The sequence below is a fragment of the Sceloporus occidentalis genome, unplaced genomic scaffold (genome assembly GCF_023333645.1).
Source record: "Sceloporus occidentalis isolate IW3139 unplaced genomic scaffold, rSceOcc1.0.p SCAF_3, whole genome shotgun sequence".
Classification (NCBI taxonomy): domain Eukaryota; kingdom Metazoa; phylum Chordata; class Lepidosauria; order Squamata; family Phrynosomatidae; genus Sceloporus; species Sceloporus occidentalis.
Genome location: NW_028316983.1, coordinates 126,965,119 through 126,993,035, shown reverse-complemented (window position 1 = coordinate 126,993,035; position 27,917 = coordinate 126,965,119). Strand labels below are relative to the sequence as shown.

General features: G+C 41.0%; 1 protein-coding gene across 1 annotated transcript; it reads left to right on the top strand.

Moving 5' to 3' along the window:
* The first annotated feature begins 559 nt into the window (after positions 1–559).
* On the top strand, positions 560–26,636 carry LOC149316740 (sorting nexin-5-like). Its single transcript, XM_089516140.1, has 13 exons — positions 560–664; positions 5,998–6,102; positions 8,032–8,142; positions 11,073–11,194; positions 13,338–13,461; positions 15,740–15,835; positions 17,395–17,500; positions 17,593–17,668; positions 18,893–18,932; positions 19,675–19,761; positions 23,782–23,941; positions 25,316–25,401; positions 26,039–26,636. Exons 1-13 carry the CDS (start codon positions 617–619, stop codon positions 26,087–26,089), a joined length of 1,212 nt encoding a protein of 403 aa, XP_089372266.1. The 5' UTR covers positions 560–616; the 3' UTR covers positions 26,090–26,636.
* The last annotated feature ends 1,281 nt before the right edge of the window (positions 26,637–27,917 follow it).

Sequence of the window (27,917 nt, the reverse complement as noted above, 5' to 3'; positions counted from 1 at the left end):
AAGCAGTTAAAGTGGAATAGCAGCTCTAGAAGAGGGCAGTGCACTCATGTGACATGTGTCAAAGAGATGAATAACAATTGAATTGTTTTATGCCATTTCTCTATGAAGAGCAATCCCTAGTGTTCCTAGTTCTGGGGAAAGAGCAGGATACAAATCAATACAAATACAATGCAGTACTAAATACAAATATAATAATACAATCTATACTACTACTACTACTACTAATAATAATAATGATTGCACACCTGCTTGCACAAATCACATAAGAACTCCCATCCTCATCCTCTACCAACAAGTCCCCTCCCTGGCTGAAGGATTGTGGGAGTTGTAGTCCAGGAAACAGAGTGAAGGGCTTCCTTTCCACTTTCCAATGCTTGGGGGACTCAGTCCAGAAGCCGATTGGAACCCTGTGTAAAAAGTGTTGACTACCTTTCCTCTCCTCTTTGGCTCAAGAGAAGGCCTTCTTTGCTGTGACTTCCTCTGGGCTCCGCAAAAGACACGGAAGTGCTGGGAGCCGCGGCCGCTGACTAATTCTCTTAACTCTTTGTGCACGCTGGCACTGCGGTGACGTCACGAGGCTTCGCGCCTGCGCGGTAGGAGGGCGTGGGGCGCTATCATGTCGGCGGCTGCAGAAGGACCGGAAGAGACGGAGGGATCCGGGAAGGTAATTCTTAGCCCTGGAAGGAACGTGCAGCCGCTACAAGTTTTTTCTTTCTTTCCAGGAAACGTTGTCCCGCCTTAAGAAGGAACGTGGCTGAGTTACTGCAGCTCTCGGTTGTTTTTATTTGGGAATTACTGCAAATGACAAAAACAACATAGTTTTACTTGGGAGAACGCCTCTCTAGGAATCTCTGGGTCCTCCAGCGCAACTCTATGGTCTACATCTGCCAGACAGTGACCATAGAGTTGCGCTGGAGGAGCGGCAAATGCCTAGTGGAGGGTTATCTTGGGATCTCTAGGACCTCCAGTGCAACTCTATGGTCTACATCTGCCAGACAGTGACCATAGAGTTGCGCTGGAGGAGCGGCAAATGCCTAGTGGAGGGTTATCTTGGGATCTCTAGGACCTCCAGTGCAACTCTATGGTCTACATCTGCCAGACAGTGACCATAGAGTTGTGCTGGAGGAGCGGCAAATGCCTAGTGGAGGGTTATCTTGGGATCTCTAGGACCTCCAGTGCAACTCTATGGTCTACATCTGCCAGACAGTGACCATAGAGTTGCGCTGGAGGAGCGGCAAATGCCTAGTGGAGGGTTATCTTGGGATCTCTAGGACCTCCAGTGCAACTCTATGGTCTACATCTGCCAGACAGTGACCATAGAGTTGTGCTGGAGGAGCGGCAAATGCCTAGTGGAGGGTTATCTTGGGATCTCTAGGACCTCCAGTGCAACTCTATGGTCTACATCTGCCAGACAGTGACCATAGAGTTGCGCTGGAGGAGCTGCAAATGCCGAGTGGAGTGGTCTCTCTAGGAATCCCTAGGTCCTTCAGTGAGACTTTTGGTTAAAGTTAACCATAGAGTTGCGCTGGAGGACCTAGATATTCCTAGAGATGACATATTAATAAAATCCACGAATAATCAAATCCGCAGAAGTCAAAGCCACAAATATGGAGGGATGAGTGTGTTTGTAAATAAGACTTTTGTTGTCGGGGCTGCTGCTCTCAGGCTGCCGCCCCGCTTCTGCTGCCATGGTTTCATAGGATCAGAATCATAGAGTTGGAAGTGATCGCAAGGACCATCCAGTCCAGCCCCCTTCTGCCATGCAGGAACTCTCAATCAAAGCATCCCCAACAGATGGCCATCCAGCTTCTGCTTAAAGACCTCCAAGGAAGGAGACTCCACCACTCTCCGAGGAAGGAGTGTGCTCCACTGTCAAACAGCCAAAGATATGATGGGGTTTGACAAATCTACGTCACAAACACAAACCCCAGCACTGACCTGTTAGGGGCTGCGTCTTCACTGAAGAAATAATCCAGTTTGTGACCACTTTGGCAGCCATGGCTATGGGATTCTGGGAGTTGTAGTTGGTTTTGTGGCATCAGATCTTTGGTCTCCTCAGGGCTTTGCTCTGATGCCACAACAAACTACCATTCTCAAAATGCCACAGCATGAAGCCATCGGAGGTGAAAGTGGTGCCAAACCGGATTATTTCTGCCATATGGATGCAGTCCCTACTGGGGTTTGTATTTGTGACCGTGGGTTATTGTGCGGTCCCAAGCTTGTCAAGCCATGCCATCAGAAGCAAGGGGTGCCTCCATTTTCACCTCTCTCTTGATGTGTTAAAGAGATATCTGTCTGGATTACCGCACTACCCTCTTATAGCACTGCTATTCCACTTCAGCTGCTCTGGCTGCCTCCTGTTGCATTCTGGGACTTGCAGTTTAAAGAAGGGCATTTAGAATTCTCTGCCAGAGAGGTCTTAGGCCTCACTGAACTACAGTCCCCAGAATGCAATAGGAGGCAGTCAGAGCAGTAAAAGTGGAATAGCAGCATTGTAAGAGGGCAGTGCACAAATGTGACATGTGTCAAAGAGATAAATGACAATTAAATTATTTTATGCCATTTCTCTATGAAGAGCAATCCATATTATTCTAATTTTGCAAAGCCATTTCTTTAATTGTGGCCTCGAATCACTCTCCAGGCTTATTGAAGGAGATTTGCAGCCAAACTAGCTGTGTGGCTGTTGTATTTTAGGGCTTTAAATTGTCCCAGTACAGCAGTGTCTGCTCTTAAAAGCAGTAGGGAGATTCTTCCGTTTTTGCTTGTGCAATATATTTTCCTTCTGAGCTTGTTTGTCATGCATTTGTTATTGTAGTAATTTGCCATCAAGCCAACATTTGAATTATGGAAATCCTGTGAATCATAGCTGTTCAACAGCAGAACGGACTGCCTCAGAGAGTGGAGTCTCCTTATTTTGGAGGAAGCTGGATGGCAGTCTGTGGGAGTGTAATGTGAACGCAGATAGCCTGAAGCATGCAAGTTCAAGTCACCAGCATTTTATATGAGGCATGATCATTCTTGTTTTTGTATCTGCAGGAGTCCCTGAATCAGAAGAGCCTACTGTAATGTGGTGTCATCTGTGTCTCTTAAATTGTTGATGTTCCTTACTCTAATCCAGCCTGCCATATGATATGTTCTGCACCTATATTAAACAGACAGAGCGGTAAAATGCAGCCTTTTCTGACCCCCTTGCCAATGGGAAAGGATTCTGTTTCTCCGTATTGTGTCCTCACGGTGGTCTCTTGTGCAGAGTAGAGGTTATGCTTCAGGACATTCAGATGTTGAGACATTCTCATTTCTTTAGCAAACCATAATTTCTCATGACCTACATGATCAAAGGTTTTGCTATAGTCTATTAAGCAAAAGTTGGTAATGAACAGGGACAGAGTGAGTGTGTGAAAGAGAGGAGGAAACGTGTATTTAGGAGGAATTCTAAAAGGTTAAATAATATGAGCTGAAGGTCTTTCTCCAAATACCTTCAAATATATCCTGGTCTTATGCGTATGATTTAGCTACTGTAGATTTTTGTGTATTTACATAAACAGTAAGGCAGTTTATGTGACTTTCGCCATCTATGTCTATTTTCTGGGGGTTGTGAGGGAGAAGTCCCAAGTCCCCACAATGTTTGTGCCACCAAAAGATGATTAAGAAGTCAGCCTGGTTGCACTGTGAAGACATCCTTGCAGTGAGTGAGTAGCAAAAGAGAATAATATCAGACTGGATTAATGTGCTTTAGGTGATTTCCTTATCAGAATTATGTCCAGTGATGGTAAAAGGTTTGTTTGTTTGTTTCTTGAAGTATTAATATCCCATCATATATCTCAGGGTGATGTACAACAAAATTAGCCCTATTAATTTTTTAGAAATATAATCAGTTAAAATGATTTTAAAATCTTAAAAACAGGGGACAGAGAAAAGGCAGAATTACTCAACATTTTCTTTGCTTCAGTCTTCTCAGAAAAGGCAAAGGGTGCTCAACCTGAGGAAAATGGAGCAGAGGACACAATAGGGGAAATTCACATAATAAGTAAAAATAGTACAGGAATACCTGGTTAATCTAAATGAATATAAATCTCCAGGACCTGATGAACTACATGCAAGAGTATTAAAAGAAGTGGCTAATGTAATATCGGAGCCATTGGCAATATTCTTTGAGAATTCCTGGAGAACAGGAGAAGTCCCAACAGACTGGAGGAGGGCAAACGGAGGATTCCAACAATTATCATCCAGTTAGTCTGAAATCAATACCAAAAAAGATTCTGGAGCAGATCATTAAACAGAGAGTCTGTGAACATCTAGAAGGCAATGCCATAATCACAAAAAGTCAACATGGGTTTCAGAGAAAGAAGTCACATCAGACAAATCTTATCCCTTCTTTTGATAAAATTACCAGCTTGGTAGATGAAAGGAATGCTGTGGAAATAGTATATCTTGATTTCAGTAAGGCCTTTGACAAAGTTCCCCATGACATTCTTGCAAAAAAGCTTGTAAAATGTGGGCTAGACAAGGCAACTGTTACATGGATTTGTAATTGGTTGACTGACCGAACCCAAAAGGTGCTCAACAATGGCTCCTTTTCATCCTGGAGAGAAGTGACCAGTGGGGTCCCACAGGACTCTGTCCTGGGCCCAGTGCTATTCAACATCTTTATCAATGACTTGGATGACAGAATTGGGGGCATACTTATCAGATTTACAGATGACACCAAATTAGGAGGAGTAGCTAATACTCCAGAGGACAGGCCAAAATTCAAAATGACCTGAATAGACCAGAAAGCAGGGCCAAAGCTAACAAAATGAACTTCAACAGGGAGAAATGTAAGGCACTGTACTTAGGGCAGGAAAATGAAATGAACAGATATAGGATGGGCGACACCTGGCTGAATGAGACTACATGTGAAAGGGGTCTGGGAGTCCAAGTAGAACACAAATTGAACATGAGTCAACAGTGTGATGCGGCAGCTAAAATGGCCAATGCAATTTTAGGCTGCATCAATAGAAATATAGTGTCTAGATCAAAGGTAGTGCCATTCTATTCTGCTTTGGTCAGGCTTCACCTGGAATATTGTGTCCAGTTCTGGGCACCACAATTCAAAAAGGATGTGGAGAAATTGGAGCTTGTCCAAAGGAGGGCGACTAAAATGGTGAAGGGTCTGGAAACCTTGCCCTATGAGGAACGACTTAGGGAGCTGGGGATGTTTAGCCTGGATAAGATAAGGTTAAGAGGTGATATGGTGGCCCTGTTTAAATACTTGAAGGGATGTCACATTGAGGAGGGAGCAAGCTTTTTTTCTGCTGCTCCAGAGACTAGGACCAGGACAATCGATGGAAGATACAGGAAAAGAGATTCCACCTCAACATTAGGAGGAACTTCCTGACAGTGAGGGCTGGTTGACAGTGGAGCACTCTCCCTTGGAGTGTAGTGGACTCTCCTTCCTTGGAGGTCTTTAGCAGAGGCTGGATGGTCATCTGTTGGGGATGCTTTGATTATGATTTCCTGCATGGCAGGAGATTGACTATATCGCCCTTGTGGTCTCTTCCACCTCTACGATTCTATGATATGAAACAAGTTCAGAAGACATATTAAAATTGGTTAGAATAGTCTAAAACAATTTAAAACCATGGTCCAAAACACACTGCAGAAATAATCCCGTTTGAGACTGCTTTAACTGCCCTTGCTCAGTGTTAGGGAATTTTGGCAACTACTTTTGAGAGACATTTAGCCTTCTCTGTCAGAGAGCTCTGGTGCCATAATAAACTACAATTCCCAGGATTCCCTAGCACTCAGCCAAATGCAGTTAAACTGGTCTCAAACTGGCTTATTTCTGCAGTGTGTTTTGGACCTAGTTGCATGTGAGAGTTTGTGTAAAATCATTTGGGTCCCAAAGCTTTTGTGAACAGCCATGGTTGCATTTGACACAAGCATGGCAGAAATGTTGGCATCATATGACAGAACAAAGTGTTCAGTCTCTTTAAATCTCTCTTTTTTCAATTTCAGATGAGATCTGTGTCTGTGGATCTAAATGTTGATGCTTTGCTGCAAATTGACATTCCTGATGCTCTCAGTGAAAAAGACAAAGTGAAATTCACAGTCCATACTAAGGTAAAATGGCAAAACGGAGGGAAGATTAGAACTGGGAGCTATAGGTGTGAAGACAACACTCCTTCACCTTATTCCTTTCTCTAGATAATAATAATAATAAATAATTTTTTTTTATTTTTATACCGCTCCTTCCAAAGATCAGGGCGGTTCACAGTAAAAAACAACAATACATATAACAACATACATTAGTATAAAATTACATACAATAAAAATAAAAATAACTAAAAGCCCCGTTAGCCGATCCTCTTGCTCTTAAAGAGGAGTGGAGGTCTGATTGGACTTTACTCGGGGAATGCAGACTGAAATAGAAAGGTTTTCAAGTCCTTTCTAAATTGGGCCAGGGAGGTGGCCGAGCGGAGCTCTATGGGCAGCGTGTTCCAAAGGGCCGGGGCGGCGATGGAAAAAGTCCTCCTCATGGTGGAGGTGAGCCTAGCCCCCGGTACCCTAAGTAATTGCTGCCCAGATGTTCTAGATGGCAGTCCTATGGGGTTTTCATAAATCCCACCGCTGCCACCCATTCATGTGATGCGAACACTCTAAACTGTTAGTGTTCAGTAGCATGTTTTGTGTTTCAAAACTCAGGCCACGTGTTTCTTGAAACAATAACAAACGTTTATTTAAAAATAGAATTTTATAAAATATCAATGATATGAAGTAATTATTATAGATTTTCCTTGTGTTACTTAGGTGGGTTACAGACCGCCCCTTTGGGGCGGCCTATACCCACCCCTTTCCCCGACGGATTGGGGCCTCAGTTGCCACAGCGGCAGCCCTGAGGCCCTGATCCGCCGCTTTTCCAGGTCACGGGAAGCGGCAAAGGGCTGCTTCCCTGCAGCCTGGAAAGGGGTGTCCTTGGGGCTTCAAGCCCCAACGACACCCCAACAGTGGCGGGCAAAAAGAGAAAGGGAACGCTTGGCCCCTTTCTCCTTTGTGTCGCTGGCGCAGCTGTGTAAAGGCTGTGCCAGCAACACAAACCCAGGAAAGAGCTCCGTTTTGGAGCTCCTTCCTGCGCCGCAGAAAGGGCGCCACAGGAAAAGGCACGAAAAGGGTGCCTTCCTGGTCTGCAGCCCAACTCTGGGCTGCCAACAAAAAAAGTCTTCCAAAATCATGTCTTAAAAGACTCCAACACATATTCCATTATGCAGTTCTTTTTGTTTTCTCATCTTTTTATGTATAACTTAGTACTATCTGAAACAATCAAGAGAGACGAATGTATAAAAAAAAATAATGATCATGTTACAAACTTCAAATCAAAATACATATTTTGTCCTTTATTGTCATTAAGATAATTGTAGAAATTGTATTTTCATCTTCAGTCTCCTCACCTGAATATGTGTACTGAAGATTATGATGTGGAACCATTACAAGGCATGGCAAAAATTGTTTAATGTCTATTACGAAATTTATCCAGAGGAAAACTGCAACTGGTGAGATGTAGTAAGGCCACATAAAATGGTTTGCCAGTAATGAAATAGTTGTGATCATGGCTAGTCATAGCCATTTCCCTGAAGACAAAATGATGAGGCTCAGTGACGGGTTCCATGGCACCAAAGAAAAGTCAAAGGTGGAAAATAGTGTCTTAAATGCCAAATTACACATTTGCCCTTAGAAAGCATAGCAAAGTATTCATTTTACAGAAGGGAAACTAATATGCTCAGAGACATACACACAAGCAAAGCACCCTCTTACATTCCATCATTCTAGTTCCATCTCCTATAAGTTTGCTTGATAGCCCCTCAAGTTGTTATCCAGCATCTTCAGACTGACTATCTATCTATCTATCTATTTATTGTGCCCTCCTTGAGCATCTCATGTTCCCTTCAAGGTCCCACCCCACAATTTGAGAACCACTGCATAAATCTATTCACAATGATAAGGTGGCTAGAAGAAGCTATTTATATGAAGAAATGAATTGCTAATCTCTTTCAGACCACACTGCCAGCTTTTCAAGGTACAGAATTCTCAGTTACAAGGCAGCATGAAGATTTTGAGTGGCTACATGATGCATTTGTTGAGACAGAAGAATATGCAGGACTAATTGTAAGTATATACAAAACTTGCTTAAGAGGTTTTGAATGGTTAAGAGTGGCATTTTTGTTAAATAAATAAAATAAAATAAATTGCATGTTCTGTTCTTTAATTTTTAGAATTCTTTTTATTTTTTTAGTATTGCTTTTCCCCAGTATAACAGGTTTAAGTTGAATCAGAAGCCAACTTTGAGAGAGGTAGGCTGCAGCAGCTGAGAATAAAGTACAAAATGAGTTCAGCAGGACTTACTGCAAGTAGACAAGTGTAGGATTGCACTGTTACTCAACTGTTCATTAACCACATTTAACTCTTTATGGTAGCTTGTTTGATTTGATTTATGCCTCAGAAGAGCAAAACTTTCATCTACAAAAAGGAGTGTTGCATGGGGTCATCAGCCCCAGTAGGCCGTTGAACTCAATCCCACGTTTGTGGCTCAAGACTGCTTTTATAGTAATATTAATAATAATAGAATATTTATTTATTTCTTGTCCACCTTTCCCCATGGATCAAGGCGGTGAACAGCAACAGATTAATATTCAACATATATCAGTTAAAAACACATAAGTTCAGTTAAAACTCATACCATCAGTTTAAAAAAACATATAAGACTAATACTGTACATATTAAAACAATCAATCCATAGTTTAACATTCATAATGTAAAAATCACCAAGTTAGCCCTGCCTGAAGAGGCTAGTCTTCAGTGATGTTTTAAATTTGGGCAGCATATCAGCTGTCTAATCCTTTCCAACAGGCCATTCCACAGTTTAGGGGCGGCTGAAGAAAATGTCTTCTGGATGACAGTTGCCAATCTAGTCCTGGCTGACTGGAGTAAATGTCTAACCGCATCTGAACTGAACTGCATCTTCTCTCTTGACGACAAGCCATGAAGAACAGGAATCAAGAGGACAAGTTGTCTTAGTTACTTGTCCTAGCAGATTATCTATATCTGTGGTACTCAGCAACTGAAACTAATCCAGTATAATCCTGCTCACGGAGTTGCTGGACATCCCATTGTCAATTTCTACTATAACAATGGCATCTAACTTGGCACTTATCCAAGATATTTTTTCTGTGAAATTATGATTAAAACCATCTCAATGAACTTCAGAGGGCTCTAGAATTGGATTTGGGGAGAAGGTTCCTGAGGTTGACCTCTTAAATCAGATGGGCATGAATTTGTAGATGCAATACAAGCAGAGAAGAAGGCTTTCTTCACTTCGTGTGTTGCCACCTTATAAGAACAAAATTGTTCTCTGTATCATATCTTCTTGGATATAAGCTGTGTTTTCTATCATCTGTGCTCCAGTTGTCCTTCCCATTTCAGCTCTCTGAAATCTGTATACCAAGGAGCCCAGTTAGTAACAGGTCAAAGAGGACATTTGGGAGCTATCAAACTAATAGCCCTAATCAGCTAAGAGCCGGTACAGCCCAGCACTAAAAGCTATCTTCTGGGCGGCTGCAGGCTTGGGGACGTGGTGTACACATGCCACACGCCCTCATGTCCTGAAGGTGCCCAGAGTGGCCGCACATCAGCCGGCTTCTGGATGGCTTGGGAGTGTGGTGGTTACACGCAGCAAGCCCCCAACACTCTGGGAAGCCACTGCTAAGGGCAGCTTTTTCAGTCAGCACCGCAGCCCAATCTGTCTTCAGGTGGGCCAGTTTCATGGCACCCCATGTGGGCTGTCTATTTCAGCCCTTAGTTAAACAGCCATGTAAGTGAAGGACTCAGTTGGTTTAAGCAGTGCTCTTGAGATCTGTTGAGTTTCATTGTACCAACTGTGAGTTGTTACTCTGTTCATACTATCATTAATGTCTTGGAAAACGTAACATTAAAAAATTCAAAAAGAGTGGTAAATTGGGCCAAAATAACCAAATAAATTTCAACGACAACAAATGTATGATACTAGATTTGGGCAGGACAAACAAAATGCAACAAACAGATATCGGATGGATGACAGCTGGCTTGAAAGCAAACATGCAAAAAAGGATTTGTAAGTCTCAGTAGACCACAGAGTAAACGTGAGTTAACATTGTGATACAGTGGCCAAAAAAGTCAAGATAGTTCTAGATTGATGAGAGTGGATTGTCCAGTTCAAGAGAGGTAATACTTCCACTCTGTTCTGCATTGGGTTAGATCTTACCTGGAGTACTGTGCCCAGTTCTGGGTACCACAATTTCAATGGATTGATATGTGTCTGGACCACATGGTACCATGATGGTGGAATTCCCTTTGCATAATAGTACCATGGTGATCAGCATGGTGAAAGTTGTGGCAGCAATGTCCTGTGAGGAGTGGCTCAGGGAGCTGAATATTTTTAGCCTGAAGAATAGAGGATTGAGAGGTGATAACTGTCTTCAAATATTTGAAGGGATCTGGAAGATGGAGCAAGCTTGGTTTCTACTGTTCCAGAGACTAGGGTATGAACCATTGGATTAAAATTATAAGAAAGGTGATTCTGACTAAACATTAGTAGACTAGAGTACCCCATAAATTAATGGTTTTTCCTTCATTTAAGGTTTTGAAACAGGTTGGATGGCCATCTCTTGGAATGTTTTAGCTGTGGATGCCTGCATTGTTTAGGTTACATTTAGGATTAGCCTTTAGAATTCTTTCCTGCTCTCTAATTCTATGATTCTGTGTGTGTGTGTGTGTGTGTGCGCGCGCACACACACGCACACTTGCCTTTACATATGTGTGTGGCACTGTGAGATAGTGTGCTGTTGGCCCTTGAGGCTGAAAAGATTGTTTAGCCTTCTTTAGATAGCAATTACTAGAGAAGGAAGTAAATAAATGTAGTTACTTATTTGTTCCTAATGCAGCTGTTCTGAGTGCCAAGGACTCTGCTATTCTATTGCTAAAGTCCAGTAGTATTCTGGTAGAAATTACTACAGCATCCTTTGCCTTGATAGTTAATAACATTGTTGCTTTCTGTCCCTAAGATTCCACCGGCCCCTGCTAAGCCTGATTTTGATGGCCCTAGAGAGAAGATGCATAAACTTGGTGAAGGAGAAATGTCTATGACAAAGGAGGAGTTTGCCAAAATGAAGCAAGAGCTGGAAGCGTGAGTCATTTCTTGAGTAAAGATTCTCTGTAATGTAATGTATCTCTGCTGATAAATTATCAAAGGTTACAGAAGATTTCTAAAGTTTTAAAACAGTATAAAAACATTATTGAATTGACATATTGCTCAGGAGCATGGCTTTTCAGTGTGTGTATGTCTTAATTTGTTCAGTACATTCACAGTCTGCCTTTCTTCCAGAGAGATCAAGGAAGTATAGATTGTTGAATCCCTATATTATCTATCCTCCCTGCTATAGTGGATTATAGTGGAGTGACTTCCAAGAATCTCTCTGTGAGCTTCATGGCTAAATGGTGGATTGAATCTGGTTATGTATTTCATGGTTTAATGGTACTTATTTATCTGATATTAGTGATAGCTGCATTGTGTTCCATTTTGAGTTGGCAGGGAAGGCACAATAAAAATCTAATGAATAAACAAAATAAATTTTAACCTACTTATGCACTACTAATTGCATAGAATTTCACAGCCATTTACAAGTGTGATAATATCTACAGAATTAACAGTATCTAAAAATAGTAAAATGTAAAATCAAGTCATCTAGTGTTGCTAAATGATTTGATTCATTTAATGTATTGGTATCCCTCAATTTGGAGTAAAAGCCTCTCTAGACACTAAATTAAATAAATAAAATACCCGTGTCCACAAGGCACACAAAAACACAAATACTGTATTTTCTGGCATATAAGGCGACGGGGGTACAAGATGACCCCCACGTCGCCCGCCGGCAGCATCCCTGGCCTGCCCTCAGGGGGTCTTGCGCCGGCTGGAGGGGGCCTCTCTGGAGGCCTGAGAGGATTCTCGGCGGCTGGGCTCTCACCACCATTTTTTTTCCAAAAGGCGGTGGCGGGGAAGCAACTCCAGAGCCGGCCGGGCCAAGGCAAAGAGCCGGCCCCTACTCCTCTGCGCCGCTGCCACCACCAAGTAAAAGGGCCGGCCCCTTACTCCTCTGCGCCACCGCCGCCACCGGGGATCCTCCGATCCTTCAGCGGCTTCAAAAATCCTCCGCGGAAGCTGCTGCCGCCGCCACCCAAGATCCTCCGCTCCTCCAGCGGCTTCCACGGAGGACTTCTGAAGCCGCTGGAGGATCAGAGGATCCGCAGCGGCGGCACGGAGAAGTAAGGGGCCGGTTCTGTGCTTCGACCCAGCTGGCTCTGGAGCCGCTTCCCCGCCACCGCCTTTTGAAAAAAAATCGTGGCGAGAGCCCAGCTGCAGAGGATCTTCTCAGGCCTCTAGAGAGGCCACCGCGGAGTGCTGGGAGAGGACCCAGCAAGGACCACAGAGACAGGGAGGTGGCCTTGCCATTTGCCTGTCTCTGGGGTATAATTCCGGCGCATAAGGCAGACTTCAAGAGTTGCCTTATACGCCGGAAAATATGGTAAATTAAGAACTGAAATAGCAATTAAAGTGTAGTGAGAGCCGGACTGGTGTAGCAGTCTGGATGTTGGACTGGGACTTGAGAGACCCAGGTGTAAGTCTTCACTGAGACACGAAATTCACTAGATTACTTCAGGCCTGTCACTTTCTATCCATCTGACATAATGGACAGGTTCATTGTGGCAATAAAGCCAGGAAAAAGGAAGCCAATTATTTCAGTGGAACCTCACTTTATGCGGGTGATCCGTTCCGGACCTCTCCCCCCCCCACCTAAGGTGAATTCTACCTATGCTCGAGCCCCATTATAATGAATGGAGCTCATGCACGTGGTGGCGTGGTGTGCGTGTGCAGCAGTCGCACATGCCATTGAAAGTATTACAGTGTAGCTTCCGCTTAAATTGAAAGCGGCGTGTGGTGCGCCTGCGTCTGGAGCGGGCACGCTGTATAACATTATAATAATACATGGGTGCTTGCATTAAACCTTTCAGCGGGATGCCAGATGGAATAAAAATGCTGTTAAAATCTACTGGAAGATAACAAAAGGGCTCAACAGACCGCTCCGAAAGGGCAGGCTGGAGCTGCCCATTTTTACTCCTGGTGGAGGCTGCACCAACCAAGCCTCCATCAGGATTAAAAAGAACCCGCTAAAAGCTTAGCTTCCAGGATCAGACTGGATCTCGTGTCTTCAGGTTATTTGAGCATCTTTGTTAACTGTAGTATGCCTGTACTGATTTTTTTTCTCCTGCAGGGAATATCTTGCTGTTTTCAAGAAGACTGTATCTTCACATGAATTTTTCCTTCAGCAGATTTCAACTCATCCTATTCTCAGCCAAGATCACAACTTCCATGTCTTCCTTGAATATGATCAGGATGTAAGGCACGTTCTCTTTTAAACTGTCAGGTCACATAAGATTGCAATAAGCCAAACTTAGGCCCGTTACAGACCGCCCAAAAGGGGCGGTCTTGGGCCGCTGCCGGTTGCAGCGCGGAGGAGCCGCAGCAGCCAAACCGCGCGACTCCTCCGCGCTGCAAAAAAGGAGTGCAGAAATCGCACTCCTTCCGGCAACCTGGAAGAGCCGCTGCAAGTGCCAAAGCGCGCACTCGCAACGGCTCTTCCGGGTTTAGACGTCCGGACGCTGCGCATCCGTTACGTCAAGATGGCCGCGCCCGTCTGTATAGGGCGCCGCCATCTTGCCGTACGGAATATGCGCGAGGGGCAAGGCGCGTCCAGAAGTGCCGCCCCTCGTGCGTATTCCTGGCGCAACGACGGCGCCGCTTAGGCCCGTCTGTAAGGCGCCTTAGTCAACTAGTCACTCATGAAACTGAGCACAGCCTCCTTACCCTGCCAAGTATGACAGCCCATTTGAAGCTTGTTAAGCTCCTGTATTCATAACCTATCTCACATTGCAAAACCTGAGAAGCTAACAAGCACTACGAAGGTTGCAGTACCTGACTGGGCTGTAGTAGGCTTGGTAAATCACACTTGGTACCCTGTAATAAACTTTAAAGAGAGTTCAGTTAGCTGGAATTGAGTGCTTGCAGGTAGTTGTGGTTGATGACTCCCATGTTACTGGGCTGTAAATCCATTCAAGGTTATAATCCAAGCTTTCACGGAGCTAGCCAAGGCTCAGAATCCATGTTGAGTGATAGGGTTCAGTATCTTGGAGAGCTTGTGTATAGTTTAAACAAAATCCAGAACAGGTTCACTATCCATTGTTACAAAATACACCAGCTGTCACTAGCTATGAGTCTTACATTCTTTGACTACATTCACATTTTGTAGTGGAGGAACCCAAAATATATTAAGTTTGTTTTGCTTATTCTGCCCCATAAGCATTTGCTTATTCTGCCCCATAAGATGCAGAAACTGAAGGCAGGTAGAAAGATGAGTATATAAGTCTTAGTGAAACAGTTGTCATCTTCTATGAAAGTTCCTTTGCTTGGGATGTGATGCAGCTGCCAGACTTAATAATTGATCGATTGATTGAAATTTTATTTATATACTGCCGTTCCTATGATCACGGCGGTTTACAAACAGAATAAGATACAATACGATACAGGTTACAAATATAATACAATACAAATCACAGTTTAAAAATCAAAATTAACAGTGAAAGTCCTTCATAAAAAACCATATACTACTATACATCATTAAAATCCATCATTAACCAATCAAGATAATAAAACAATCTAAAAATACAATAAATAGTATACAGGAGCAAAACAGTCAGGACATGTGAGGGAAGGCTTGACGAAATAAATGAGTCTTAAGGTTTTTCTTAAATGACTCCAGGGAGGGGGCTAAGCGGAGCTCCTCAGGGAGAGCGTTCCAAGACTGCGGGTCCACCACAGAAAAAGCCCTTTGCGCAGTCACTGCGTATCTTGTCTTGGGAACACTCAAAAGTTTTTCCCCACGAGACCTGAGAGTGTGGGGCGGATTGTATGGGGAGAGGCGGTCCTCCAAGTACTCTGGGCCCAAGCCATTTAGGGCTTTATAGGTAACAACAAAATAATGAAGTCTCTGTTCATCTACTGCAAAGCTTTTGTTGCCACATAGAGCCTAACACATCATAGATAACACTTGGACTGTGACAGCTGTATATCTCTTGCTAGAGTACAGAAATGATGTTTTGGATGACTGGGACTCATTTCAGTCACTTTTTCATGATAGTTTTTGCTGTTTGGGGATGTTCCTTACAACTGTTTGTGAGCAAATCCGTATCCCCAAGAGACTATTTTCATGCCAAAAGAAAAAACTGCTTGTTTTCTTTAAATAATTGGGGTTTCCACCAAGTGCCACATCATTCTTACCCAAGTGTATGAAAATGGCATGTTTTAATATATGGTAAACATTTAATATTGTATTTGTTTGAAATATTTATACACAGTCTGCAAACTGAGCTCTAGAAACAGTACATTACAAATGCTTTTTTCTACTTTGAACCTTTTGAAAAAAAGATAGACCAGTAAGAAACTTCAGATATGCCAATTGTTTTAGTCAATTAACCTCAGGTTTTTAGCGATGGAATATTTTATTTAAACTGATACCGCATAGTCTTCAGCATTATTATTCAGTTAATTTAGATGCCAGTGCACTAATGATAACAGAGGAACATTGCTTTCTGTTCACTTTTTTCATATGTTTCTTAGCTAAGTGTTCGGAGGAAAAATACAAAGGAAATGTTTGGTGGTTTCTTCAAAAATGTGGTAAAGAGTGCTGATGAAGTTCTGTTCTCAGGCGTTAAGGTAAGATCTCTGTAAAGTTAGAGCTTGTTTTCATGCTCACATTGTTGAGTTGTCTACCATATATCATTATATGCCTAGATAATAAAATTACAAGCCATATTTCTTTTTCTATACAGGATTAAAGAAAAATAAAGCATAATATATTTCTTAACCACCCAGTGTCACTATCTTTCTGCACTGGTAGGATTGTGTGCCTCTGTGAGGAAAAAGCTTATGCTGACAGAAGCATTGCTGCTGGTAGGGTATCCCATGTCAGAAAGGCTTCTGCTGAGAAGTCAGACTAAGGCCCATTACAGACGGGCATAATAGTACGGACTCAGTCCGTACTAGGGTTAGAAAGGGGCGTCACTTCCGGACGCCCCTAACCCTAGTATGGACTGAGTCCATACAAAATGGCGGTGCCCGTTCCACACAGGGACCGCCATCTTTACGTAGCGGATGCACTGCGGACGCATGTCGCACAGCGGATATGATGCCGCGAGTGCACCATTGGCACCTTGCGGCGTCATAGCCGCGGCGCATAGAGAAGCGCCATTTTGGCGCTTCTTTTTAGCTGCCCCGGGAAGCCTTGCGGTTTGGCCGCTGGGGCTTCTCAGCGCAGCTAATGACGGCGCAGGCAGAGTGCCGCTTTTCAGCACTCTCTAACGCGCCTATATGTTTCAAACAGCTACTGGGCAGCAGCAGTAGTGGGGGGATGACACTAGTGGAGCATCTCTCAGAGACAACAGCATATTGCTCAATATTGACTCCAGAAGTAAGTACCTTTTTTCAAATTAAAAAACTATTTGGCAAAAAAAACCATCCATTTTTGGGCTTATTTACCATAAATGTCCAAAAGGAGCAATCTGGCTTACCTCTTTTTTGTCAAGCAAGACCAATAATGTAGGGCTTGTTCTTTATTTCTCCTGCTTGTTCAGGGAAAGAGTGGTGTTTTCAGAAATCTTGGTAAGCAAACGATTAGCCCTGCTGTTAGTTGATCTCCTTCCAGCTGCAGCAGAAGCAGTGGGCTAGAATTCATTAGTACGCTGGCTAGTTCGTGATCAACCAAAATTCTCTGTAATCTTGGAACAGACAGTTTTGGTTTGCATTTTTCTTCAGATTTTAATGTATCTTTTTTCATATCTCACAAATATAAATGTAACTGTAGAAAATCTTTCGATTCTAAACATACATGGAGTTGAACAGGTGTGCAACGAATAGCAACATAGACCTGAATCGCACAATCATGGTGGTGTTGTCTATACACAGCTGTCGTGACACATGTTTGATAGTGATGAATTAAATTAATGTAAACAGAATTATACTAATTTAGTATAGGTGGATATCCTGTATTGCTTTCCAAAAGGAAAAGGAGGTATAATCCTTGAGAAAGTCCTTCTGCATGAACCTCAGTTGAAACAATGGTGGCAGTCACCTATAACTTGCCACTTTGCCCTAAGTCTTCAAACTTACAAGCAGTATTTTATATATTGAGTAATGACATCTTGCCTAATTTTGCCACTACCTGGACTGAAACATTACTTGTGGGACTCTAATCACTTTAAAATCTTTTTTTCTAGGAGGTAGATGATTTCTTTGAACAAGAGAAGACTTTTCTCATAAATTACTACAACAAAATCAAGGAAGCGTGTGCCAAGGCAGATAAGATGACAAGATCTCATAAAAGTATATATATTTTTAACCTATTGCGTCACTTCCTTAGAGTATTTCTCAGTTCACAAGGAACACTGAGCCCCTTTTGCATTGTTTCTCAACAGATGTTGCAGATGATTATATATATACGTCTTCTTCCTTGAATAGCTTGGCTCTGGAAGAGCCAACTCTCCTTAAGAAGTAAGTTTATGCCATTTCAGTTTTCTTCAGAAATGACTGTAGCAAGATTCTCAAATTTTGTACAGTGAATGAGTTGGCTTAGGTTTAATCTGTGATTTCAAGGCATGTGGGTTTGTCAAAGAGTCAGACAATTGACATACAAAATTTAAAACTGGAAAACAATATTAAAAATTAAGAGCAACTTAAAGATAGGAGTTGGTAACTTCTCTTTGGTTCTTCTTGGAATTTCAATTGGCTTCCTACTATTTATTTATTTTGCTTCCCGGTTTCTGTATTTTCTATTGCTTGTGTGGCCAGTGTTTACCGGTTTCTGTATTTTCTATTGCTTGTGTGGCCAGTGTTTACAATTTCCTTTTCATCTAATTACTATCCTTAGTTGGCTCAACCCTACCATTATTTCATTATATTCATACCTATTCTACTATAGAAATGTATTTCCATAAAGTTCTTTCTTTTTATACTGACTACACAGTGCAAAGGGGACTACCCCTGTTCAGTTCTGTGTGCTCACATCTAATACAAAGTATGATACTTTCCTACATCACTAATGTCAGCAGTAATCATAAAATAAGTACAAACATATCCTATATTATCTAACTGCTGGACCTTTTACTTGGTCATAAAATGTTCATGTGTTCTGGAACATCACTATTTCTCACTATTATATACTTGTTCACTGGAATCCTGGTCTTTTAGTGCAAATACTCTGTCCTCAAGCATTATCCTTCATTCTTTCCTATCTGTTGCTTGCTGTGGTGATGTGCATGGTATCACCTCTGAAAAAGTGCATTGAAATATATTGCTATCTGTCCCTGAAGCTCAAATGTATTCCCTAGATTAACTCATTAAATGCATGCCACATGAGTTGTGGCATGAGTAACAGCTTTCATTAGTCAGGGCATGGGGTGTCTGCCCTCAAACTTTCTTATAATTCTGTGTCCCTCTCTTCATACTTCTATTTTGGCACCTTTGTTCTTTGTTCTTTCTTTTTTTCTCCCACCTTTGTCATAATATCTCAGCGATCTTCTAAAATATTCAGATCTGTTCAACCATGTGGAGCAGGCAATCACCCAAATATTGTTAGTTAGGGTTAGAAGGACCTCAAGGGCCATCTCATCCGCCTCCTGACTGAGGCAGAAAATCACCTGTTAAAGTAGTATTGTTGGCATGACTGCTCACTTTGAGAGATAAAATTAACATTCTCTTCTCATTCTTTCTCTACAGGTATTTGCTGAAAATTTCTGAGCTCTTTGAGAAACTCAGGGTAACTTCACTTTATTTACTAAAGATTTGTACCTTACCCCCCCCCCCCCCCCAATAGTTGATGGGGCTAACATTGAAAATAAATTACAAAATGAAAATAGTATAAAACACCAAGATCAGAGCACAAGAAGAATACAAAACAACTATAGTTAACATCTCATGTCTACGATGTAAAATCAGGAAAGATCATTACCAATCACTGCAATTCAGTTATTACGAGATATGAGGCAAGTGTTCCAGAGCCTGAGTGCAGTCATAAATAGAGTGCTCTCCCTAATCCAGCTAGCTTCAGGAATTGTTGAAATACATACGAAGGCCTCCAGTTGTCTGAATAAACCAGGACTTGGTTAAAAGTGGTCCTTTGGATATATTTCCCTAAACAATAATGCTCTTTAAAGATCTTTGTCAACACTTATTTAGGCTCAGAAGTCATTGCAGTTTTTTCCGCAGTGCTTCCAATAAGCAGATGTAGTTAATCCCACCATAGCTGCCACCTAACTGCCCATTGTCAGGATGGGATTTAAAAGTGCTCCAAAACTAGTTTTTTAAGATGAGTGCAACTAGACTCCAATGTGTGTTGAATTAAGGATTACTGTGATTGAAATGGATTACTGTGTAGAATTTATACCTTTCGTTTTTAAAGTTCAAGGCAGGCTACCTTTAGAAAAGATGCTTCACTCATTACGTGCAAATTTTTAAAAAATGAATTCATAAAATTGATAATTCTGTCATCTTCTCCATAGAAAGTAGAGAATCGTGTTTCTTCTGATGAAGATTTGAAACTATCAGAGTTACTGAGATACTATATGCACAATATAGAAGCAGCAAAGGTGAGTCCTCTCTAAAGGCTTTTCTGGTGCTTTATCTGAGAAGACAAACAGAGGCTAGATGGCCATCTGTTGGGGGTGCTTTGATCGTGAGTTTCTGCAGATGACCCCTGTGGTCTCTTCCAACTCTATGGTTCTACAATTCTGTTATTCTAAGAGTAGTTTGGCATGTTAGTGAAGAACAATGTTAGCGAAGTAACCATATTCAGAACAATTAGAGCAGAAGATGGAACATCCTGAAGAGAGAATTTGCTCCTATCTGCTGCCAATAATGAAAACAAGAAGAGAGTATGGAGGGGAATGGGGAGAAAAAGAGCCACTTTGATACCTGTTGTTCTGACAGTGGAGGTGCCTTCATCCCAGGAACACCAACACATTGCTGAATGCGTTCCATTTCACTGTCGAGTTAGCATAGGGGGTCCTGTAGCTGCACTTGGTTGAGATATGTGGCTGTAGAACCATGCAGATTACTTCTTTCTGGGAAGAAGCCCTTTTTGATCATGAATAATTTGAGAGAAATGCACCTGCAGGCAATTTCTTTATGAGGACCGACTAAGTCCACTGTAGTGTGCAAGCTTTAGAATTTTCCAGAGCTCTTTCTCATCCTAGGTGGTAAAAACATAAGGGTGGAGAAGCATTGAAGTCCAAACATGTCGTTAGAGGTTTTAATCTTGATGTCTGCAACTAACATTAAGTACTGAGATAGAGAATGGAGGCTTGATAATTCTTTATAATGATTGATAATTTATTAATAATAATTATAATTCTTAATAATTTATTAATAATAAAATAGATGCATGTGTTATAATACACTTGACATTACATTTTCCAGTCCTAGACAGAGAGAGAATGGTGGGGGTTCATTAAATTAATTTTAAATGTTTATGCAATATCCAGTGAACAGTGGCTTCAGGGCAGTTTACAAATATAAAAACAGTCAGTGAAATCACAGATACTACAGTAAAAATGAGTAAAACAGCTGAAATAGCAGGTGTTCAGAGCCAGCAATAAATCAATTTCATACAAAAATTTGTCATCTTTGAAACTACAAAGCTAACTGCTGTACACAGTGACCCTTTTTCATGTGATTGTTAAAAGAATGGTAGAATAGCCCTTTCCTGTCGTTTTTTTTTCTATCAGTGTTTGTTGCTTTCACTCCCTTCCCTGTTATCCACTTCATTCGCAGATGTTTTCCAACATATTCCTTTCAGGAGTTTTTTCACACTTACTTCCTCCAACTCCACTTTCCCATCATTAAAGCATCATTGTAACATTGTTTTAGGGTTGGAGATGGTTTGTTTGTTTGTTTGTTTTGAGATATGCCACAGGCCAGCAAGCAGTAATTCTGCCCCAGAGGAGGTGGACAGTTAAAGCCCATGGTATGTGTGCATTCTAGTTTCACATGTCTTTTTTCCCCATCTTGGGGTGATGGAAAAATCTATTATAATGTAGAACTGGTCAGAGGAGCAAAAGCTCATTAGAAGCTAAACTGAGGCTGTTGTATTTTGGATGCATGATGAGATGAAATTACTTACTGGAAAAGACTGTAATACTCCTTAAAGTGGAAGGCAGTAGGAAAAGAGGGAAGACCACAACACAGGTGGATTGACTCAGTCAAGGCAGCCATGGCTTTGAGTTTGCAGCACCTGAGCAAAGCACCTGATGACCTTTCACATAAATCAAATTTTACTTGATGGCAAACAACAAAAACAAATAGTAGCATTGTGGGATATCACAAAGCAAACAAAATATTTAAAGGAGCTGAGAATCAGCAGCAGGTTCTGTGTACCCTGTATACATGCCATGTACAGTGGGCCCTTATTCAAAATATATTTTTGCTCTGTGTGATGATTTGTGAGGGCATGGGCTTTTTGTATAAAATGTTGTTTAATATTGTGTGTGTGTGTGTGTGTGTGTGTGTGTGTGTGTGTGAAGATAATTTATTTGAGCATGTATTGTATATTAGAGGAGCACCACCAGATGGGGTGGGAGAGTGAAGTGTTGAGAATGAGTGGTGGATGTCTGAGGATTTTAATTAAGGTTGGTGAATGACAGATGGATAGTTGGAGAGAGGATTGAGTAGTGAGTCAGGGGATTAGAACTGAGACAGTCAGTAAGGTTTAGGAATTATTGAGTGGTCTTTTAGGGTCTGAGTTAGCTGAGAGAGGAGTGTGAGATGTATTTTAAATCTGCTTAAATAATCAACCTGTTTTGTTATGTTCAACTTCTGTTAATATTGTATTTACCATATATACTCATCTGTAAGTCTAAAAATTTATGCCCATAAATTGGCCCCCAAGTCCCACGTCGATTCATTTATGGGTCACTGTGGAAATTTGATAGCAGCTCTTTCAGATTTCCCCATGCAGTGTGGATAGGAGTTTAGCAAGAAAGAGCCAAGCAGAAAGAGTCCTGGGTGATTGATATTGCTGTTTGTTTAAGAGGCCCCTTCCCACCCACCCGTCTGACTGAAACGAAAGCTAAAATGATGAAGAAAAGTCTCAGTGAGAGTCTTTCTTGCCATACGCACACATACACACACTGAAGGAGCCTTCAAGTTTTATCCTCAGTCTATTTGCGGGTCATAGAATCCTAGGCTCTTGGCAAAATCCATAAGTTTGGCCCCAAAACGTGACCTCAACTTTATACATGAGGATAACTTATAGTTGAGTATATACAATTTATGCTTTCGGCCTCCAGAAAGATTATGTATTACAAAGCTTGGATTTAAACATGGTCTGGTGGCAGCAGTAAATAACGAGGGATGGTGTCTGGTGGGGATATAAATTGCATATGTCACACAGGTACCGTGAAGGAATCTAGTAGGTCCCTACAGTTGGTGACCACAGCAGTAGGACAGGAGGAAGTCCTTATATTGGTGGCAGAGACAAGGACAAGCCCTCACTCTTGGTGTTAATGAAAGTCTTCACATTTGGTGGCACCAGGGGTTTAGGCAGAGCCTCCCACCTGATAGAAGAACAGTGTATTTTTGTGGTAAATCCGCACACTCCTCCTGCTTCCAGTTTATTTGAATATACAGAATGATCAGGAAGGAAGATGTGAAGGTGACATTCAGTAGAGGAAAACATGGAGTGCCAGGTTCAGTAGACTGTTATAATTTATTAAGGGCAGAGACCAATATGTCAGCTTCTGAAAATAATTAGATATATCAGCAGTTTGCAGATTGACCTAAAGTTGAATGTATGTGACCCACAATGCAAACCAAGCTTCTAAAAATAGGTTTTATATTTTAGTTAGATGTATAGCCTCCTTTCATCCATCATGGAACTAGTGTCACGCGGTGTGAGGGTTGGGGCTCCTGGGGCAGAGCTTTTGGGACAGTGCGCACTCCCTCCCCCATGCTGCCCCGTCCTTTTCCTGATGAGGAAAAGGACAGGATGGTGTGGTCATAGGGAACGATGCCAGGGAGTGCTCATGGTAATGGTGCGGGGGGGGGGGGGTCACTAAATGTTGCACCTCTTCTGAAGTGTCACCCAGTGCAGGCCACACTACACCCCTAGTGACAACACTGCACAGAACTCAAGGTGATAACAACACTGCACAGAACTCAAGGTGATAACACACATATCTTTACAGAAATGAAGTTGATATTTCTGTTTTTAAATGACAAAAGCAAATGAAACATTTGCTTGCTTGCCTGAAACCAAACAGAATGTAGTGATAAAGCAGGATGTCATTCCATAACAGTATCTTACGATCACTAAACTAACGGATAAACATGGGTGAATAAACGTTTGCATAGTTCTGTGCTTAATTGTTATTATATCTGTTTACATCCAGCCATGTTAGCATCACCAATAAGGGTTTCTGCAATCAGGTCAAATACAAAATGGTGCATCTCCCCCTCATCACGCATGCAGAAGTGCCCCTGCCTTTTTCAGATGTTCTGCATGTATATTGGAATTTTTCTTTAGCAATCATAAGTATAAAATAGAACATAGTTTTGGATTAAATTATTCTAAAACAATTAACTTATTTTCTTCTGGAACTGAATTCTTTCAGGATCTCTTATATAGACGTACAAGGGCTCTTACAGACTATGAACATTCAAATAAAGCATTGGATAAGGCTAGGTTGAAAAGCAAAGATGTCAGATTGGCAGAAGCACATCAGCAGGAGTGCTGTCAGAGATTTGAAAAACTTTCTGAATCAGCTAAACAAGGTAAAGCTTCATCATGCTAAGAAGATACTGTGCTGTACTGGGGGTTCTTCGTGGTCATAGACATCTTTGTGGGAAATGATAGTCCAATGCCATTCCCCCATTCCCAAAATGGCTCTAAAGGTGTCCATTTATCTGTAATTTTCAAAGCAAGTATGGCTGATAATCTGGCCATCAGATAGTCACACAAAATTCCTAAATCCCTTTAACTTTTGTTCATTGAGACTCTGCCGCACAAAATTCCTGATGTGTAACTAATAATCAGAGTTTAATTTGCACTTCCATCTTTAAACCAATCAAATAGCCACATCAAAACATTAAGAAGCTACCACGGAGTGATGATACACCAATTTAAACATCTAGGTGTCTGAATAGTGCAAATGCTGGTGCATGTAATACAGCATAATCGAGATGTTTTTGGTTAAAAATTAAAACAGATTCATCCAGCTTTCCAAATAAAAAGATTTCTTAATCAAAATACTGATTTTAAAAAGAAATGTCCTCTCCAAAATATTAATAATATTCTACTATCTGTAAATAGAAATTCGTTGACAAAAAAACGCTAGCCATATTTTTAAAAAATGTGGCTGAGTGACTCTGTAGGAATTCTGGCCGATACTGTCTGTCTTCCCAGAAATATAATAACCATCATATAAAAAGGTAAGCAGCTAAGCTGTGATTTGTTATGTGCTTTCAAATCAATTCTCATTTACAATATATTATAGAGTTTTCTTGACGAGATTAAGTCAGAGAGGGTTTGTCACTGCATTTCTCCAAGACTGAGAGAGTGATTTGCTAAAGGTCACTCAGTCGGTTTCCATGACTGAATAGGGATTAAACCTTGATCTCCCAGAATCCTGTTCTAACACTTAAACCTCTACATCATGCTAGCTTCACTAAGCTATGGTACTAAGCCTGTCATATGGAAGGCAGCATGTTTTGCTGAAATAAGTCTCACACTGCTCAAATTAAAAGCGTAATTTTGGAATGCTATCTTTATTCTGCACTAGTCATAAGCATTCACACCAAGTCACCCCAACCTGTAATCCACAAAGGAAGATTTGTCTGATCAATATTTCTCCCAGTTGTACCTTTAATCAAAACTATAATAACATGACATGCTGGCTAGAATGTTTTTAATGTGTATGTTTTTAATGTATCTGCTGTTTTCATTGTATGTATTGTATATGATTTTATGTTGTACACCGCCCTGGTTTATAGAAGGGCGGTATATAAATAAAATTTTTATTTATTATTATTATTTATATTAAACAATTGCTTGTCTTATTGATACATAAAACGATTTCTCAGGCAAGGAGAAAGAACACCCTGTTGGATGAATTCCCATAATTTCTGTCCATTTTCTCTCAATGACAGAACTGAACAACTTCAGACAGAAGCGAATAGCAGCATTTCGTAAAAATCTAATTGAAATGACTGAGCTCGAGATCAAACATGCAAAGGTATATATTCACAAGTAAGACTTGGAGTAGTAGGCGGTCTTAATTGTAGAATCTTTTCAAAATTGTACATGTACATATTTTGGCTTATTGTTTCTTTGATCTGCAGAAGGAGATTGTACTAATATAAGAATTATTCAAATGGAAAACTGATAAATAATGAAACAACTTGATCTAAGCATCTCTTAATCACATGTAAAGTGAAACTTTTATGTCCTGACATCCATTGCTTTCATGAAATGGGAAACAGATCTGTAATGTGAAAATATCTGTTTGCAGTGAAATCCCATTGAAGTCAGTACAATGTAATTTAGTTAGTGAAGTTCCATTCCATTGCTTTCCTTTGAGTGACTGATTTGTACATGTCCAAATTGACCCTGGCCTTTTAGAAAATTCTGATGAATTCTTAAATGAAAGATCATTTAAGTCAGGAGTGGATAATTCTTTGCCATTTCAGATGTTCTGCCCAAACAGCTGGGAGTTCACACTGCTCAGGAGTGTTTTGGTTTTTTAAGGTGTCTTTGTTCTTTTGGCATGAAACTTGTACAACTAGATAAATACAGTGAATAATTTAATTTGCAAATCTCTTAGTTTTTCTTGTTAATTTTTTTCTCTTCTGGCTACCTTGTTTGTTTTCCAGAATAATGTTTCTCTTGTCCAAAGCTGCATCGAAGTGTTAAAGAACAACTGAAACAATCTTCATTTGACTATGAGGCTGGAGGACAATGAGGCTGGTGGAAATGATGAACTGTGAGCTGCAGTTACTCAACAGCCATATGGGTGTTCATTTCTAACTTTGTTTCCTTAAAATAACTTTGTGGCTGGAAAGTTAACTAGTCTGGCACTAATGACAAAAATATTGGATATAAATATTGTACTTCATACAGATTTGCTTAAAATCCAACTAACATATTGTATATTCCTCAAGCAGAGCAAATAATATGCATAATGATAACTGCTAAAATCCTGTCGTGCCAGAAACTGTCTTCTGAAAAAAAATATGAAATTGAGAGCATGGAGTGGAGAATCTGATAATTGCAATCTATTATGGGTTTACTGTAGATATACCATGGCTCCCAAATTCTCAAGCTGCACTTGTAATTTACTACTGCAAATTCTTCTACAATTTTATAAGGAAGTTCCTTAACATTCCATTTCGTAGACTTCTCTTGCAAAGTATTTTCAGTCCAATGTTTGTATGCCCTTGAATTATACCAAATAAAGATGCATACTGATTATGCTGTTCTTGATTGAGTGGTTTTAAATAGTACTTAATTCATCTGGAACTCTTCTCCTTTTTCCTCATTCTTTCTATTTTCTTTGAGTCAAAAGGTGAACAGATATTTTTACTTATAAATAGAAACTAACAGTGTGGGCAAACAAGGTCTATTTATACCCGCTTGAGAGCTTTAGGACCAAAGGACTAATGTTGTTTGGATTCTCTGTATGGGAAGATTGTCAGCATATTGGCAAATTCATCAATGGTTCTATTCTGATTTAACATAACCCAGCATTTGTGTCAAAAGTGGCATGGGGGGGGGGGGGCAGAACTTAAGAAGTTCATATAAAATTGTGCCACAACAAATGTTTTAGTCCTAAACTGCCACAAGACTTTTTGTTGTTGCAACAGATTATTACTGAACACTTCTGGAAATCAATCAACTTTGTCAGCCATTGGTCCCAATTCCTCAGGAATGACATCATGTTATTCTACTGGCAAAAGAGAGAGTGCAACTCAAAACACTGTATAGTGCTCTAACATCAAGAAAAGAACAACCTTGGGTGTAGTAAAAAATAACAAGTCATGTGTTGTTGTGTGCCTTCAAGTCGTTTCTGACTTATGGCAACCCTAATGGAGACAAATGCAATATTCCTACATTTAGGCTACAAAAACCAAATGCTCATGTACTCAGCAGTACTACATGGAAAAGGCCAAGCAGTTATTTTTCATCAGAAGTGGAACATGAGTCAGTAGTGTGATGCTGCAGCAATTTACAGGAAGGTAGATATCAGTTGAACATTAGAAGGAAAGTCTTGACAATAAGAGTAGTTAAGCAATGGAACTGATTGCCTAGAGAGGTTGATGGGATCTCCTTCTCTGGAGTCTTCAAAAAGAGGATGAGCCTGCAGGGGATATTTTAGCTGGAGATCCTGCACTAAGCAGGGAGATGTAATTGGTGGCCTATGGGGTGCCTTTCAGTAATGATTCTCAGATTGTCAGGATCCAAGTGCTTCATCTTGTCTGCCATAGTTAACAAAGACCTGCTTTACTTGCTTGCAACATTTTACATTGCATTAATGCTGGATAATGGACACGGAGTTGCAAGTTAATTACCAGATTGTTACTTACATTCTTTTAGTGGTTAATGAACAGATGGGAGGGTAGGGTAGACTGTGCTGGGAGCTGAAAGTCAGTACAATTTAGTATCCCTACCATGAATGGCTGGAGCAGATTAGCACTGTATAAAAGACAAGTGTGATAAGGCTCTCATTCTTTATTTTACTCATCTAGTTTTATT